Genomic DNA, 15913 nt, shown 5'->3' with positions numbered 1-15913 from the left:
AGGACAAAAGCTTCCTCCATAAAGAATCAGTAGTATTGCCAAAGACTAAATAGAACTCATACTGCCTTTTCTCAGCTCATAGTTGGGACGTTGAAGATCTGGGGAACATCCAGCTCATCTGCCCCAGAGTATGTGCAAGGGGCAAGGACATCATCTGCAGGATGCTGTCTGCAAAGTTAAATCACTATCTTGATGCCAGTTCCTTTCCCCCTCAAATACAGATTCCTTCAGGATATTATGTGCAGACCATGAATTCTAACCTGAATTTGGATGGATTTCTCCTGCCAATTGCAGCAATGAATGTCGTCAGCATTCTCCCACTACTAATTCTGGCTCCTTTTATGGAGTATTTCAGTACCTACCTCTTTCCGTCTAAGAGAGATGGATCATTTCTGTTGGCATGCATTAGTAAGTACAACTGACCATCTCAGTGAATTGTTTGCAACTTTGTAAAATAAACAACACTCTGCTAAGGTCTAAGCTAGCTATATGTTGTGGAGTAGAGACTGATTTTGACAAATTGGGAGGAAAGTGAATGCAAGAGTCATAACATGCAGCTTCTCAAGTCTCTCTGCGGACATCAGTGCCCCATTTTCTTCCCATCCTTTTATACCTCCTCAGAGGACACAGCTGATATAAAGGCATGATGAAACTTCCAAGACCACCGAATGGCCAATCTTTCCTCAATTGAGGCGGTCTTTATTTCTAAATCAGTGCTGACTATGTTTTTAAAACTTAACACAGGAAGGGGTGCCTGGGTGGCTCAGTCAGTTAAGTGTGCAACTCTTGACTTTGGGTCACGTCATGATCTCACAGTTTGTGAGTTCAAGCCCTGCACTGGGCTCTCTGCTGTCAGCACAGAGCCTGCTTTGGGTCTTCTGTCTCCCTCTCTCATTCCCCTCCCCGCCTCATGCTCCTTCATGCTGTCTCTCTCTCAATCTCTCTCTCAAAACTAAATAGTTAAAATTATTTAATTAATTAACAAACAAGCTTTAAAAAATTAACACAGGCAATGAAACCCAAAAATAATGTCTGGCTGAACTTGGGAGGCATTAGCCTGTGAACCAGTAGCAAAATTTCCTAAAGATTAGTACTGTGACTCACAGCTTCTCATAACACTTATTCAAATAGTAAGGCATATAGCAATAATTTTCAAACATTTTTTCCAGTTTTATTGATCTTCCAGCTCACTTGACATATAAGATTGTGTAAATTTGAGGTGCGCAATGTAATGATTTGATACATCGATATATTGCAAAGCGTTTACCGCAATAAGGTTAGTTAACTCATCCTTTACCTCACATTACTGCTGCTTTCTTGTTGTTATGGTGAGAACACTAAAGTTCTACTCTCATTTTTTAAAGTGAAAAAAAATTAGGTTATCTTACCCAGAACGCAATCAGTAGAACCATAAAACAAAATTTTTCCGACTGCAGTGGGAGAGAAGGAGATGAAGACCGTTGGGATCACACTCTCCTCTGCCTTGCTCGTGTCCCTCAAGCACAGCCATGAAACAGGAAGAGGCATTGGTACAGCAAAACCAGGCTGAACCCCAGAACAGGAGATCTGGGTCTCAGCCTGTGCTCTGTGGCTAAGCTAGACATGGGCGACCTTGAAAATCCACTTAACCTTTCTTGTCCTCTAGTTTACTTCTTTCGTTCACTGAGGGGCATATCCTCCATAAATTTGGGGTCCCTTTGTTCTGGAAGACTTTCAGAATCACTCTGAATGACATCAGTGCCTGAAGCATATCCTGACACATAGTGAAAGTTCTATAAATGTTAACTAGTATTGAATCATCATGTGTAGGGGACAGGCCTAATTGGTGGGCATAAACAGAAAGCAAAGGCACTTTAAACTCTTAAGAAATATCATATGATGGTAACCTAATGTTTTAGTGTCTACTTAAGAAATAACTCCATTGAACTATTCAGGGTCAGGCATCTAGAAGATTCTCTTCTCTTGGTTAACCTATTTTTATTAATAATTCTTCCTCTTTAGAGATCGGTGGAGACCATGCAGCCTTTTAGTAATCCGTTACTATATTTTTCGGCTGTTTCTCTGTTTGTAGAAGTTACTTTTAGGGAGCACGCTTCCTGTTATTTACCAAAGCCATCGACAAGATCACTTCAGATCACATGTCAAGGTAGATTTGTAATTTACCTTGGTTTATTTTGTTATCTCCAGTTATAGAGGCCTTTAGCAAATAACCTTTTTTTGATTTAGTTCTTAAGAGGCTAACCCCAACATTATTTATTGTAATAGGTTTAGGCAAACTATACATCTTAATAGGTTTTGACAATCCTTAAATCTTAAAAAGTGCTTTTTGGTTTGCCAATGTAGAAATTCCAAAACCAATATTTAGTGAATGCCCAACACTATTTCAAGATAAAACAAGAAACAAGAGATTGTACAAGAGATTGTCAGCAAGTACACTATTAAAACAGAATGAATACAGGACAAAATGGGGATAAATTTATATTGCAAAATGCCAAAAACTTTGGCAGTCTTGTCTAGTATAACGTAAAATCAGTCTGGGCTCCCAAATTATGCTTAATTACTAATTAAAAAAAATTGGGCCATTTTAGGAAAATATGCTATGCAACATGGCTGAAAGAACTACGTTAGAAGTCCTTCCTGAAAATAAGATATCTTAAATTCATTTTAAATATGAGCAAATTTCTCTTGGACAATTCTCCACTCTTGCATATTTAATCATGTCTATTCTTTAAAAGGGGTATGTTTTTTATGGATGGAGGACAGTTAAGCAGAGTTATCTAACATATCTCATGTATATGAACTAAATATTCCCCTTCAAGATTGGTAGCAGACTTGTTGGATGGGAAAAAAGGAAAAACTAGACTCATTAAAAAAAAAAAAAAACAACTAAGATATGTTCCTTTGAGTACAGCATACTGAATTCAGTTGTTTCTAAGCCAGGCTCCATTCATTTGTTCATTTACATACTTGTTCATTTATTTGCATAATATTTTGCTATGGGAGTATAAAAAAAGTGTGATGATATGCATTTTTAAAACTAGATGTTTGCTGAAGTTCTCCATATTTCTGCTTATGATTATGGAAGATTAACAAGTTTTATCAGGACATACAAGCACAAGTCTTGGGTACATTTTTTTGTGGTAATGTACATAATTGAGTTAGTCTAATATTAAAGTTTCCTTTCACTTTAAACCCAAGTTCCTTGAAAATGTGAGTGAAATATATAAGTACATCCATTGTGAACAAATATGTATGAATTCCTAATTTGAACCTAGGCACTTCCTATACATATCCCATTTAGCCTCATGATAAACCGTCATTTAATAAATCAAGAGTCTCAAAGAGAGTAAGTTCCATTTGAATTCAAGTCTTCTAATTCTAAGGCCATTGCATTATTATTATTATTATTATTATTATTCTACTTACAAACTATAAATGACTGCTAGATTATAGTAGTTACATTACCATTGTTAATTTGGAATCCTTACTGCTATTTCTAATTAAGGCTGTGATATGAATGAAAAAAATCCTTTCATCACTACAACGGGCAGTTACTGCTTAGACACCCCACTCTCTTCCACATCCAGTCATTCCCCTTAAAGGGACTGTCCTACTGAAGGAGGCAGATGGTACAGACAGTGCAGATGCCTCATGTTTGAGGTGGATCATCACAGCCCAGGACAAGGGTGAGGGATGGGGAAATCTCAGTTGGTCAAGCTAGAAATTTAATAAAGGAAAAAAACTTACTTTCTCTATCTAGCTCATAAACAATGCAACGAAAGAAGGGCTTCTGATTCAAGATACGACAGTCTTGAGTTTATCACCTACAGCCATCAAAAAGTATATCACAGTACTAACAATAAAAAAAATTGCCAACCCTTCCGGAACTGTGAAAGGCAAAGGCTTGATATGCTCTGAGTTTTATCTTCCTAATATCTTCCCCTGTATCTTCCTAACACGACATGTGAGCAGATGTATCTGTTTAAAAGTCAACCTTAATTTACCTAAAATCTAAAATCAGGGATATTGTGATTTATCCTCGTCATAATTGGACGTACTTCATTTTAGCCTTTTTCAGTTCAAAAATGTTTACACTGTATTTCCTTTCCTTAGCATTAATTAAAATCCTGCAGTATGTGGTATTTAGTAGTTAGTGCTGACATACACAAGTATTAATCTGACTAAAATTAGCCTAATTAAGATTGTTATTAAGTCTTACATAAAGCAGAAGTGTGCAACACAGTAGGTAGCAATTATCTTGGCTTTTAAATAACATTTCATTTGAAATGTGGATGAAGTATATTCAAATATCTCCCAGACCTTCCTCCTTAAAATAAAAACTTGAAAATTCAAATTAACTCCAAGTCCTTTACGATGTAGGGACAGCCAAGGTTTTGGTCACTTTTTACATAACCAGTGACTCTACTTGTTCTAATAATTAGCAGTGATAAAAGACTCCTTTTCTGACTGGAGCCAAAGCGCTTGATAAATTAAAAATTGAGTCAGGGGTCCAATCACCTTCATTGAAAGTAGGATTATTTTAGCAAAACCACATTTTTGTTGTTGTAGTTTTAGAATTGATGCATGTTTTTCAAAACAATCACAGTACATACTCATTGAAAATACCTAATGAGAGGAACTGTAAATACTAAAAGAAGTAATGTATAAATATCTAGCCTGAATAATTCATTCATTCGATTGTTCATTTGTTTCATAAATGGGTGGCTCAGTCAGTTGAGCATCCGACTTTGGCCAGGTCATGATCTCAGGGTTCATGAGTTTGAGCTCCACATCGGGCTCTCTGCTGACAGCTCAGAGCCTGGAGCCTGCTTCAGATTCTGTGTCTCCCTCTCTCTCTGACCCTCCCCCACTCATGCTCTGTCTCTCTCTCTCTCTCTCAAAAAATGAATAAACATTAGAAAAAAAATTTTTTTTAAAATAACCCAGGGTCATGGGATCAAGCTCCACATCAGGTATGGAGCCTGCTTAAGATTCTCTGTCCCTCTTCCCCACTCATGTTCTCTTTCTCTCTCTAAAAAAAAAAATAACACACATTAATGTTCTCACGTTCTTACCTTTAGAGTGGACATCAACAATGGATTATATTTGAGGTAACATAGACCATCTAATACACCATCTGAAGTGATAATTGATATCTTAATAGATACATGTGTATATCTGATCTCTATATAATGAGTTACCTGCTCCATACTTAGAAATTAAAACCCAAACTGAAGCTGAATCTCCTGAATTGAGTTCCAGTGGTCTACAGAGCAACAAAAGACACAATATGAGTAGCTCAATTCAAATATAGGAACATACCAGTAATAGGAACAATAAATGTAAAAAACATGCCATTCTTACAGTGGGTAAGTAATATCTTCTGCAAAGGCAAAAGATACATATGACAATAAAATTATAGTTGTCTCTGTGAGAGTGGTTTATGGACACCAGTATGTCCTCACATGAGCAAATTTCTTATTCTGGAAATTTGCCAAAATCATGGATCAAGTCTCAATAGAATGTCATACACACAGTTGTGTTAAATATCAGAGACTCATATATCAGACTACCCATAAAAAAACACCCATAGTTTCCTCAGTCAGTAAATTTAACCAATAACTGAAGAAACTTAACATATCTGTTTTTTAGTATTAGATTTTGCTTCAGTGTGAAATAGCAATGTTTGAATAAATTCTGACTTTCCTTTATTTCATTGTTGTCTAATTTGGAAAATTATTACATGGCAGGATAATAGAATAAACTATAAGAGCTTCAAGACTCTTATGGACTTGTCTACAACCACACAGCCAATATTAAAACATATATTATTTATCTGAATATAATATCTCCTTTGGAACCATGTGCTTTATCTTGTAAATACAGATCTGCTAGAAGTTTTAAATGTGTACATTCTGATAAACTGCACTGTGCTTCAGACGAGTTATGATCTCATACAAGTTAAGAATAAAATGGAATGGATTAAATTTAGGTTAGAATCAAACTTTGTTTTGAATTTTAAGAAAGTCATTTTTCACTAGCATCAGAGAGCAGTGGCAAATAAAAAGCAAATGTAGTTATCTAGATCCTTCAGGTAAAAATATGCTTTGCCCTAAAATATCTGGGTAAATGAGTTAAATATTTGTGTTTTGCTCAAAATTGTCTGGAGAACCGTCTTTCATTGGATTTTGCTACATTAGGTCTCATAGTGCTTTATGCTAGAGTCATACTTCTCAAAATTTAATGTGTACTGGCATCTCTGAGGTTCTTATTTAAACACAGATATGATTCAGTCTTTCTAGGGTGGAGCTGGAGATTCTGTGTGTCTAGCAAGTTCCCAAGTAATACCAAGTGCTGCTGGCCAGAGACTACTCTGAGTATCAAGGACAGAGAAAGAGACCAAAAGACCACTCTGTCGTGCTTCATGCCTGTGTACAGGGAGCAGGAGCCCAGGGAAAACTGCCCCAATTTCTCGTCAGGCCAGAGTAGACAATAAAAGCTGATGACTAATCCAGGGCCAAATCTGGCCCACCATTTGTTTTTACACTGCCTGCAAACTAAGAATTATTTTCACAGATGAACATTTGCTATTCATCTCATGATAAGAAACAATAACATTTAAAAAAATTGTAATGTTTATTTATTTATTTTGTGTGAGAGAGAGACAGAGAGCAGGGGAGGGGCAGAAAGAGAGAGAGAGAGAGAGAGAGAGAGAGAGAGAGAGAGAGGATCCCAAGCAGGCTTCACGCTGTCAACACAGAGCCCAAAGCAGGGCTCAAACTCACAAACCATGAAATCGTGACCTGAGCTGAAATCAAGAGTCAGACGCTTAACTGACTAAGCCACCAGGTGCCCTAAGAAATGATAACTAAACACCAATTAAGTGAAATTCCATCACCTCCCCAAAAGAATTATTATTTTGAATTTCATCAATAGAAAATTTGTAGAAACATATTCTATCTCTTGTTGCAGACGTATCTCCAAAATTTTGCCCTTTGCCTTACAAAATCTAAAATGTTTATTACTGGGCCTTTAGAGAAAAAAAATTGCTAATATCTTGTCTAAGCTATTGCCTCTAATGTTATAAACTTTTCTGAATAAAATATAACCTTTTTTACATAGTACAAGGAGATAACCAAAAAAAGAGTAGTGAGGGGGCGGACATGATGTTTTTTTCTCTGGATGATCCTAAATTAGTGAGGATGAAGGGTATCATAGAAGATTCTCATAGAATTCAAATTCTAAAACAAGAAAGTTTGAAAACTTATTCTTACCTACCTCAACACTTTCTTCACAGTTGACATGATTATCATGGACAATATAATTCGTGCAATTTGAACAACTGAATTTTTATGTAATGCCTGAACATACCTGCATTAGTTTGCTATAGCTGCCATAACAAAATACCACAGGTGGCTTATTAAGGTGGCTTAAATAACAGAAATTTTTTTCTCACAGTTCTGGATGGTAAAAGTCCAAGATCAAGGTGTAGGAAGATTTGGTTTTTCCTGAGGCCTCTATTCTTGGCTTGCAGATGGCCCTGTTCTCGATATGTCTTCATATGGCCTTTCCTCTACTCATGCACAGACATCATGTCTTTTCCTCTTCTTCTAAGGACACTAGTTTTATTGGATTAGGGCCCCACCCTTCTGACTTCTTTTAACCTTAATTAGCTCTCTAAAAACCTGTATTCAAATAGTCACATTGGAGGTTAGGACATCAATAAATGAATTTTGAAGGAACATAATTCAGTCCACGGCAATACCATATATATGTATAAAGTCATCTCTGAAATTGTGTTACATAAGCATTTCTTCCTATCTCAATGATACATAAAAAAGTGTTTCTTCTTATAATTGAATTTATCTTTGATTCAGGGAAACGTGTAGGTTAGTAAACAAATAATACTGAAAGCCTTATGATAGTAAGTACCGGTCTCTAGCTCTGGCTTTAGGTTCCCAGAGGCAGATCTTTAGGTGTTGTTTGTATAAGTTAATATTGCTAAATAATATGATTATAGAATATTTTTATTTAAATCAGCAATCAGTTTTACACACACACACACACACACACTCATGGCAAAATCAAAGAATTAAATTGTCTCATATAAACATTTATTTTCTATATTTAAAAAGTATATGAGGGGCACCTGGGTGGCTCAGTTGGTTAAGCGTCCAACTTCAGCTCAGGTCATGATCTCACAGTTTGTGAGTCAAGCCCTGCATGGGGCTCTGTGCTGACAGTTCAGAGTCAAGCACCTGCTTCAGATCCTGTGTCTCCCTCTCTCTCTGCCCTTTCCCCGCTCATGCTCTCTCTCCCTCTCTCTCTCTCTCTCTTAAAAATAAAATAAAACACATCAAAAAAAATTTTTAATTATTTTTTTTTTAAACTGCCTGGACAGGCTCTGGGCTCCTAGCTGTCAGCACAGAACCCAACATGGGGCTCAAACTCACAAACCGCGAGATCATGACCTGAGCTAAAGTCAGACACATAACCGAGTAAGCCACCCAGGTGCCCCCAAAATTGTTTTGTTAATTCTCAAACTTCTCTACCAATTTCATCATCCCATCACCAGCTTTGTCCCAGTGCTAAAACATATAATATACTAAAGGCTCTTTTTCCTCTGGTAATCTTCTCACAGACTTCTATGTCCTCATTCTGTCTTGACTGTGGCCCTTAGGAACAGCAGCATGGTGCTCTTTCTTGTTAGATTTCTAATTACCTCTTCCTCTTTCTTGACTTACTTCCTTTTTCATTACCATTTATCTTTGAGCAACTTCCTATGAAAGGTATATGGGAAGCAAGTTTTCCAAGAATTTATATGGCTTGAAAAGCCTTCTTTTTACCCTTACCCTTGATTAATTCACTATACATAGAATTGTAGGTTGAAAAGAATTTTTCTTCAAAATTTTATTTATTTATTTTTAATTTTTTTAAGTTTACTTATTTATTTTGAGACAGAGAGAGAAATAAAGGCAGGGAGAGGAGAGAGAGAGCAACAGAGAGAGAATCCAAGCAGGCTCCACACTCTCAGCACGGAGCCAGATGTGGGGTTGGAACCTGCAAACTATGAGACCATGACCTGAGCTGAAATCAAGAGTCGACTGCTCAACCGACTGAGCCACCCAGGCACCCTTCTTCAGAATTTTAAAGCTATTGCTCTATTGTGATCCACACACCTGAAGGACTGTTGAAAGGCCTCGTGCCCTTCCGATGCTCTTTCCTGTGTTTATGACCTCTTTTCCTAAGTGGAGTGTTCTATAAGTGATATTCTAAGTTGCCATGTTATTGTGCCCTGGTAAAGGTCTTTTCAACCATCACACTATTCACCAGGTATTCTCATTGTTCTCTCAATCAGAGAAATTTTCTTTTATTTTTAAAATAGAATTTCCTCTCCTTCATTTTCTCTGTATTTTTGTTTTCAACTCCTATTAATTACAATATTGTTGGATCCTCCTAAAATAATCCAATAAGTCTCTTTTTAAAAAAAAACTTTATTGAGGTACGATTGACCCACAGAAGCTGTACATATATAATGGTTACAGTTTGATGAGTTTGGAGATAAGTATACGTCTATGAATCCATCACATAATCTATGCCATACACATGTAGATCATCTCTAAAAGTTTCCTTCTGCCTTCTTTATTTATTAATTTGTAATAATAATATAAAGCATATATTAGACTTCTAAAATATATTATTTATTATGTATAATATTTATTATAGGTGATAAAATATAATTATATTTATAAAATAAAATATATAGATACTAATTATAATTTTGTGTGTGTGATAAGAACACAAGCTCTGTTTTCTTAGTAAATTTTAAGTATGCAACAGAGTATTATAAACTATAGGCACTATGCTGTATGATAGATCTCCAGGGCTTCCTCACCTAGAATAACTGAAACTTTGTGCCCTTTGACAAATACTTTCCCATATCTTCCTCATTCCAGACCATGGCAACTTCATTCTACTCTCTGCCTCTTTAAGCTCATAGCATGATTATTTTATATTGCACATATATGTGATATTATGTAGTATTTGTGTTTCTGTGTCTGGTTTATTTCACATAGTGTAATGATCTCCAGGTTCATTCACATTACACAAATGGTGGGATTTCTCTCTTTTTTAAGATTGAATAATATTTTGTTGCATGTCTATGACACATTTTCTTTATCCATTTGCCCATTCATGGACATTTAGTTTGCATCTGTGTCTTGACTATTGTGAATAATGCTGCAGTGAACATGAAAATGGAGATATCTCAAGATTCTGATTTCAATTCCTTTGGATATATACCCAGAGTTGGGATTGCTAGATCATACGGTATTCCTTTTTTAATTTTTGTGAATCTCCATATTGTTTTCCGTAGTGGCTATACCAGTTTATTCTCCACACCCTTACCAACACTTGTTATCTTCTGTTTTTCATAATAGCTGTCTTGACTGGTGTAAGCTGATATCTCATTGTAGTTTTGGTTTGCATTTGTCTGATGATTAGTGATGTTGAGTACCTTTTCATATACCTGTTGACTTTTTCTGTCTTTGGAGAAGTGTGTGATCAGTTCCTTTGCCCATTTTTAAATCAGATTATTTGAGTTTTTTGACATTGAGTTGTAGAAGTTCTCTACATATTTTGGGTTTTAACTCTTTATCAGATATGCGGTTTGCAAATACTTTCACCCTTTTCATAGATTTCCTTTTCATTTTGTTTCCTTTGTTATGAAAAAGCTTTTTACTTTGATGTAGTCCCATTTGTCAATTTTGCTTTTTTTTTTTTTTTTTTTGTGGCTTGTGCTTTTGGTATCATGTCAAAGAAATCACCAAGGCCATTGCTTTTCCTCTATATTTTCTTCTAGGAGTTTTACAGTTGCAGGTCTTATGTTTAAGTCTAATCCATTTTCATTTAATTTTTTGTGTGATATAAGATAAAGGTCAAATTTCATTTTTTCTGCAGGTGGATATTCTGTTTTCCCAATACCACATGAGACTATCTTATCCCCATTGTATATTTCTGGCACCTTTGTCAAAGATCAGATAACCACATACGCATGGGTTTATTTCTGGGTTCTCTATTCTGTTCCATTGGTCTATATGTCTGTTTTTATACCACTACCATATTGCTTTGGTTTTTGTACATTTGTAATATATTTCAAAATCAGGAAGTGTGAGGGCACCAGGGTAGTTCTTGCTTAAAATTACTTTGGCTATTTGGGGTCTTTTGTGGTTACATATGAATTTTAGAATTGTTGACTTTGGTGTCTATAAAAAAATGTCATTGGGATTTTAATGAAGATTGAATTGAATTTGTAGATCACTTTAGGTAATATGGATATTTTAACAATATTAATTCTTCCAATCCATGAACATATGATGTCTTTCTATTTATTTATACCAACTCTAATTTTTTTGATCCATGTTTTAGAGCTTTCAGTGTATAAGTCTTTTGTCACTTTGGTTAAATTTATTCCAAAGTATTTTATTCTTTTTGTTGTTATTGTAAATGGGATCATTCTCTTAATTTCTTTTCTTTCTTTCTTTTTTTTTATTTTAGAGAAGAGAATGTGTGAGTGGGGGAGAAGGGCAGAGGGAGAGGGGGGAGAGAGAGAGAGAGAGAGAGAGAGAGAGAGAGAGAGAGAGACCCAAGTAGGTTCCATGCTCAGCACAGAGCCTGACATGAGGCTCAATTCCACGACCCTGGGTTCATGATCTGAACCCAAATCAAGAGTTAGATGTTCAACCTACTGAGCCACCCAGCACCCCACTTAATTTCTTTTTCAAATAGTTCATTGTTAGTGTGTAGAAACACAAGTGATTTTTTTATGTTGATTTTGTATCATGAAACTTTACTGAACTTGTTGATTAATTCTAACAATTTGTGTGTATGTATTCTTTAGTGTTTTCTACGTATGAAATCAAACAAATTGTTTACTTTTTTCCTGCTTTGAATGGCTCTTATTTCTTCTTTTTGCCTAATTGTTTTCGCTAGGATTTTCAGTAATATACTGAATATCAATGGTGAGACTGGGCAAGTAAACAGTAGGAAAAAATGTTTCAGATAGAGTGAAGAGCAAAGCAAAATCTCTAAGATGGGAAAGAGTTTAAGATAGTCAAGAACAAAAAAATTGACTGAAAAATGGTCCGAGAGGAGAAAGTAGCAAGCAATGAGAGTGAAGCGATAAGTACAAGAAAGATCATAAAGACCATGTGAAAGATTTGGGATTTCATCTTAACTGTATGGAAACCTAGAGAAGGAATTGAAGCAGAAGAGTAACATTGAATTTGCATTTATATAAGATCACCCTGAATGTTAGGTGCTTAATAGATTACAGGTGGGCAAGAGTGAAAATAGGAAGACCATTAATCATGCTATTGCACATAGTCTGGTTTCAAAATAATAATGACTTGGACTACAATGATGACAGTAGCTATGAAGAGAAGCAGGTTCATTCACAGTATATTTTCAAATAGAATCTGGATAACTTAATAATATATTTGGGAAAGACAGAGGATCCCAAATTTCTGCCTTGAGTGCATGAAGGTACTGGAAGAGATGGGGAAGAATGAAGAAGTAAGGAAAGATCAAAAGTTCTGTTTTGTGTAACCTCTTCTTTGAAAACTTCCTTTAGAGATTACCCATCTTTCTGACCTTTCTTTCAGTGGTTTTAGCTCTTTTTCTTGCCCCCAAATACAAATATGTCTGAAGGCATTGCTTAGATGTTCTCTTCTCTCCCCAGTCATTTTTTAATTTCACCTGACCTTAAATTTCAATTCCATGTAGATGATTCATTAATCTTTATCTTTTGACTCAACCAGGCTTCTGACCTATGATTCACATTTTCAATTGTTTTCTGAGCACTCCTCTTTAAATTATTTCTTTGTATCTCCAACTCAACTCAAAATCAAATTCATGTTATGCCTATCTATCATGGATCTTATTTATATTATTGGCACTATCATCTTTCTAGTCAACTGGATTCGTATTCAACGTTGACATCTGCTTCTTTCTTGCTCTTGCTATGGTTTTATCAGTGGAATCTACTGATTCTTACGTTTCTATTCACAATGTTTCCTGGAATTGGGAGCCCTGATTATAACTCAAGCCCATACTATACTTTATCAAGATTATTTTTTAAACTTCCTAACTATCTTCTGCCTCCCCTCTGTCTCCCATCCTATGAACTAGCATGTAGCCTTTAGAGTAATCATCCCAAATGACAGTTATAATCATTTCACTTGTGTCTCATATCTTCAATGATTCCATTATCTTCAGAGTAATTTAGAAATTCCTTTAAAATATATTTAATGCCTCTTACGATCTGACCTCAATCTATCTTGTCCCTTGATTCCCAAATAACTTGTTTCTCACTATTCTGAAAATCTGACTCTTCACAACTCTGTGCTTTTGCTCATGCCAATGATGCTGCCATCACCTCTTCATATGGATGCCTTTCTTTCTTCAAAGCATAAAATTATTTCTCTCACCTTCCCAACTAGAAATAAGTTTTTCCTACATTCCCCAATCGAATTTGAATCTGAAATGGCTAAGAACAGATATTTTCTCATCCTGTATCCTCAGCTGTGCCTAATATACTGCCTTGCATATAGCAAGAAGAGAGTAAATATTAAATTGAATTGACATATTAGCTCTTTTTCTGATGAGTCTGTAATGTGCCAAGTAACCTAAATAAATGCAATTGTGTGGTGAATGTGATCTGAAAAGTAGATAATCTGAAAAGTATAAAAGTAGATCTGAAATTCAAACTTTTCATATGAGCTGTTTAAAATCTCTACTTCACTATGAATGGGCCTTTATGGAACTAATTTAAAATAAAAATGAATTAAAAATTCCTCAAATACTTTGTTATTCAGATCCCCCCCCCCCTTCTACACCTTCTATTTCTCAGGGTCTCAGTAAAGAGCAGACTTTATGGATACATTTAAATGCTGAGATATAATCAAAAAATTTACCTACCAGTTTCTCTATCAACCAAAACAAACACTAAGCTATTTAAACATTAGATTGATTTTTTTGAATTGAAAGCTTTGCCTTATCTGAAATTTTATGCAAGTTAGCAAAATGTGACTATCTCTAAATTTCAAGTAAACTCCATCAAGCTAAAGTCTGCCTCTGCTCTAACGATGGGATTAAGTCCAGTAATATGAATGATAAATTGAGAAATGGAATGGTTGCAGTGGATATAACCTGTAACAAAATTGTAACAGAATCCCTACTCATTTTCAACCAAACTTCTGTAGCTAATTCCTCAAGAGTAAAAGGAAAAGAAGAGGTAGGCTACTTTTTGAATAATTGCTTCCATTTACACTCTTTACTAGCTAATTCACCTTTACTATCTCTTTTTCTAAACAAAAGTTTCTAGATTTTAATTCTCTAATGGCTGCTTTACTTTGTCTGAAAAGATTACAGAAATGTCAGAAAACTGAGGACTGAAAATACTTATAGATTATTTCAAAACCATTTTTTAAATGATTCAACCCTTACGAAGAGATAATTTTATTTTAAATTTTCTCCAAACTATTTTTGATTCATATAAATTTTAAAAATCATCAAAACCAATCTATCTTATCTGAGGACAAAAATTCAAAACTATTGCTTTATTTTTAATAATTGGTTCCTATTGCTACCAGGAACTGTTATAATAATACCAATATAGTCTCTGCTTTAAATCTCATTGTCACCCTACAAAGTCAGCATCACTAACCCCATATTAGAGCTGAGGAAAGTGATAATGAGGTTAAATAACTTTCCAGAGGCCATCTAAGCAGTAAGTCAGGAAATAGCGAGTCAGAGCAGCTATTTTTGACAGACTGGAGTATAGTCACAGTACAGTCAACACAGTTAGTGGGCATCTGGATATTCCCAGGGCAAAAAATGTTGAGGAAACATCTCCTAGTGTCAATGTGTAAGAAATACTATGGCCTATACACTGATTTGGGGGCTCACTCGTTCTTTTTTTTTTTTTTTTTTTTTTTTGCCTGCCTGATTTTCCTTCAGTCACTGGAAATCTTTCTGCTGCATTGTCTGTGATGGTAGCTGGCTTCTTTGAAATACACAGAAAACACTTCCCTCCCATGGAGCAGCCTCTTTCAGGCAAAGTTCTCACCGTTTCTTCCATGCCCTGTTTCCACCTGGTTCTTCAGTACATTTTACTTGGAGTGGCTGAAACACTGGTCAACCCAGCCTGTGAGTAAAGACTGCATCACCTCATGTAAGAATACCCTGAGTATTTACACAGAACACATCACCTCAAGGGGTTGGCAACCTATTCACTCCATGGAGATTTCCCATAATGCTTGAGGACAAGTCTATTAATTACACTCATTTTTTTAACAAACTTTTTTTTTTAAATGTTAATTTATTTATTTTGAGAGAGAGAGAGAGAGAGCACAAGCTGGGGAAGGACAGAGAGAGAGAGAGAGAGAGAGAGAGAGAGAGAGGAGAGAATCCCAAGCAGGCTCCAGGCTGTCAGTGCACAGCCCAACAAGGGGCTCAAACTCATGACCTGGGAGATCGTAACCTGAGTCAAAATCAAGAGTCTACATTTAACTGACTGAGCCACCACATACCCTTTATTATCATGTTTTTAAAAAGTGTTTAATTTCATTTCATTCCTCTGCCAGATACAGAACAAGTATTAGTTCTTCCTGAATGTATATGGAATAAAAGATTTATGAATTTGTTAAAGGCAGTAACTATTTGGTCAGATACACAACAAGAGTAAAAAAAACTGCTAAAACCTAGAAGTCCAATATATTCAGATGAAAACTCTCCTCTTCTTCTTCCCACCTCCTCCCTTTTCACTCATAGAAAACTCACATATATACACTCCTTCCAAAAATGACACTTATAATGTACTTTGAGAGTGTATAAACATGCAAATGAAATGAAA

The 15913-nt window shown here is 35.5% G+C and overlaps 1 protein-coding gene across 1 annotated transcript in view; it reads left to right on the top strand.

The window, feature by feature from the left end:
- SLC15A5 (solute carrier family 15 member 5) overlaps window positions 1-15913 on the top strand; it is an 85887-nt gene that overhangs the window by 34905 nt on the left and 35069 nt on the right. The window contains exons 5-6 of the mRNA XM_027035635.2: window positions 222-408; window positions 15019-15207. Coding sequence (XP_026891436.1) covers window positions 222-408; window positions 15019-15207 — 376 coding nt within the window. The remainder of the gene's footprint in view (window positions 1-221; window positions 409-15018; window positions 15208-15913) is intronic.

The sequence above is a fragment of the Acinonyx jubatus genome, chromosome B4, assembly GCF_027475565.1.
Source record: "Acinonyx jubatus isolate Ajub_Pintada_27869175 chromosome B4, VMU_Ajub_asm_v1.0, whole genome shotgun sequence".
Taxonomy (NCBI): Eukaryota; Metazoa; Chordata; class Mammalia; order Carnivora; family Felidae; genus Acinonyx; species Acinonyx jubatus.
This window is presented reverse-complemented; position numbering and strand designations above follow the sequence as displayed.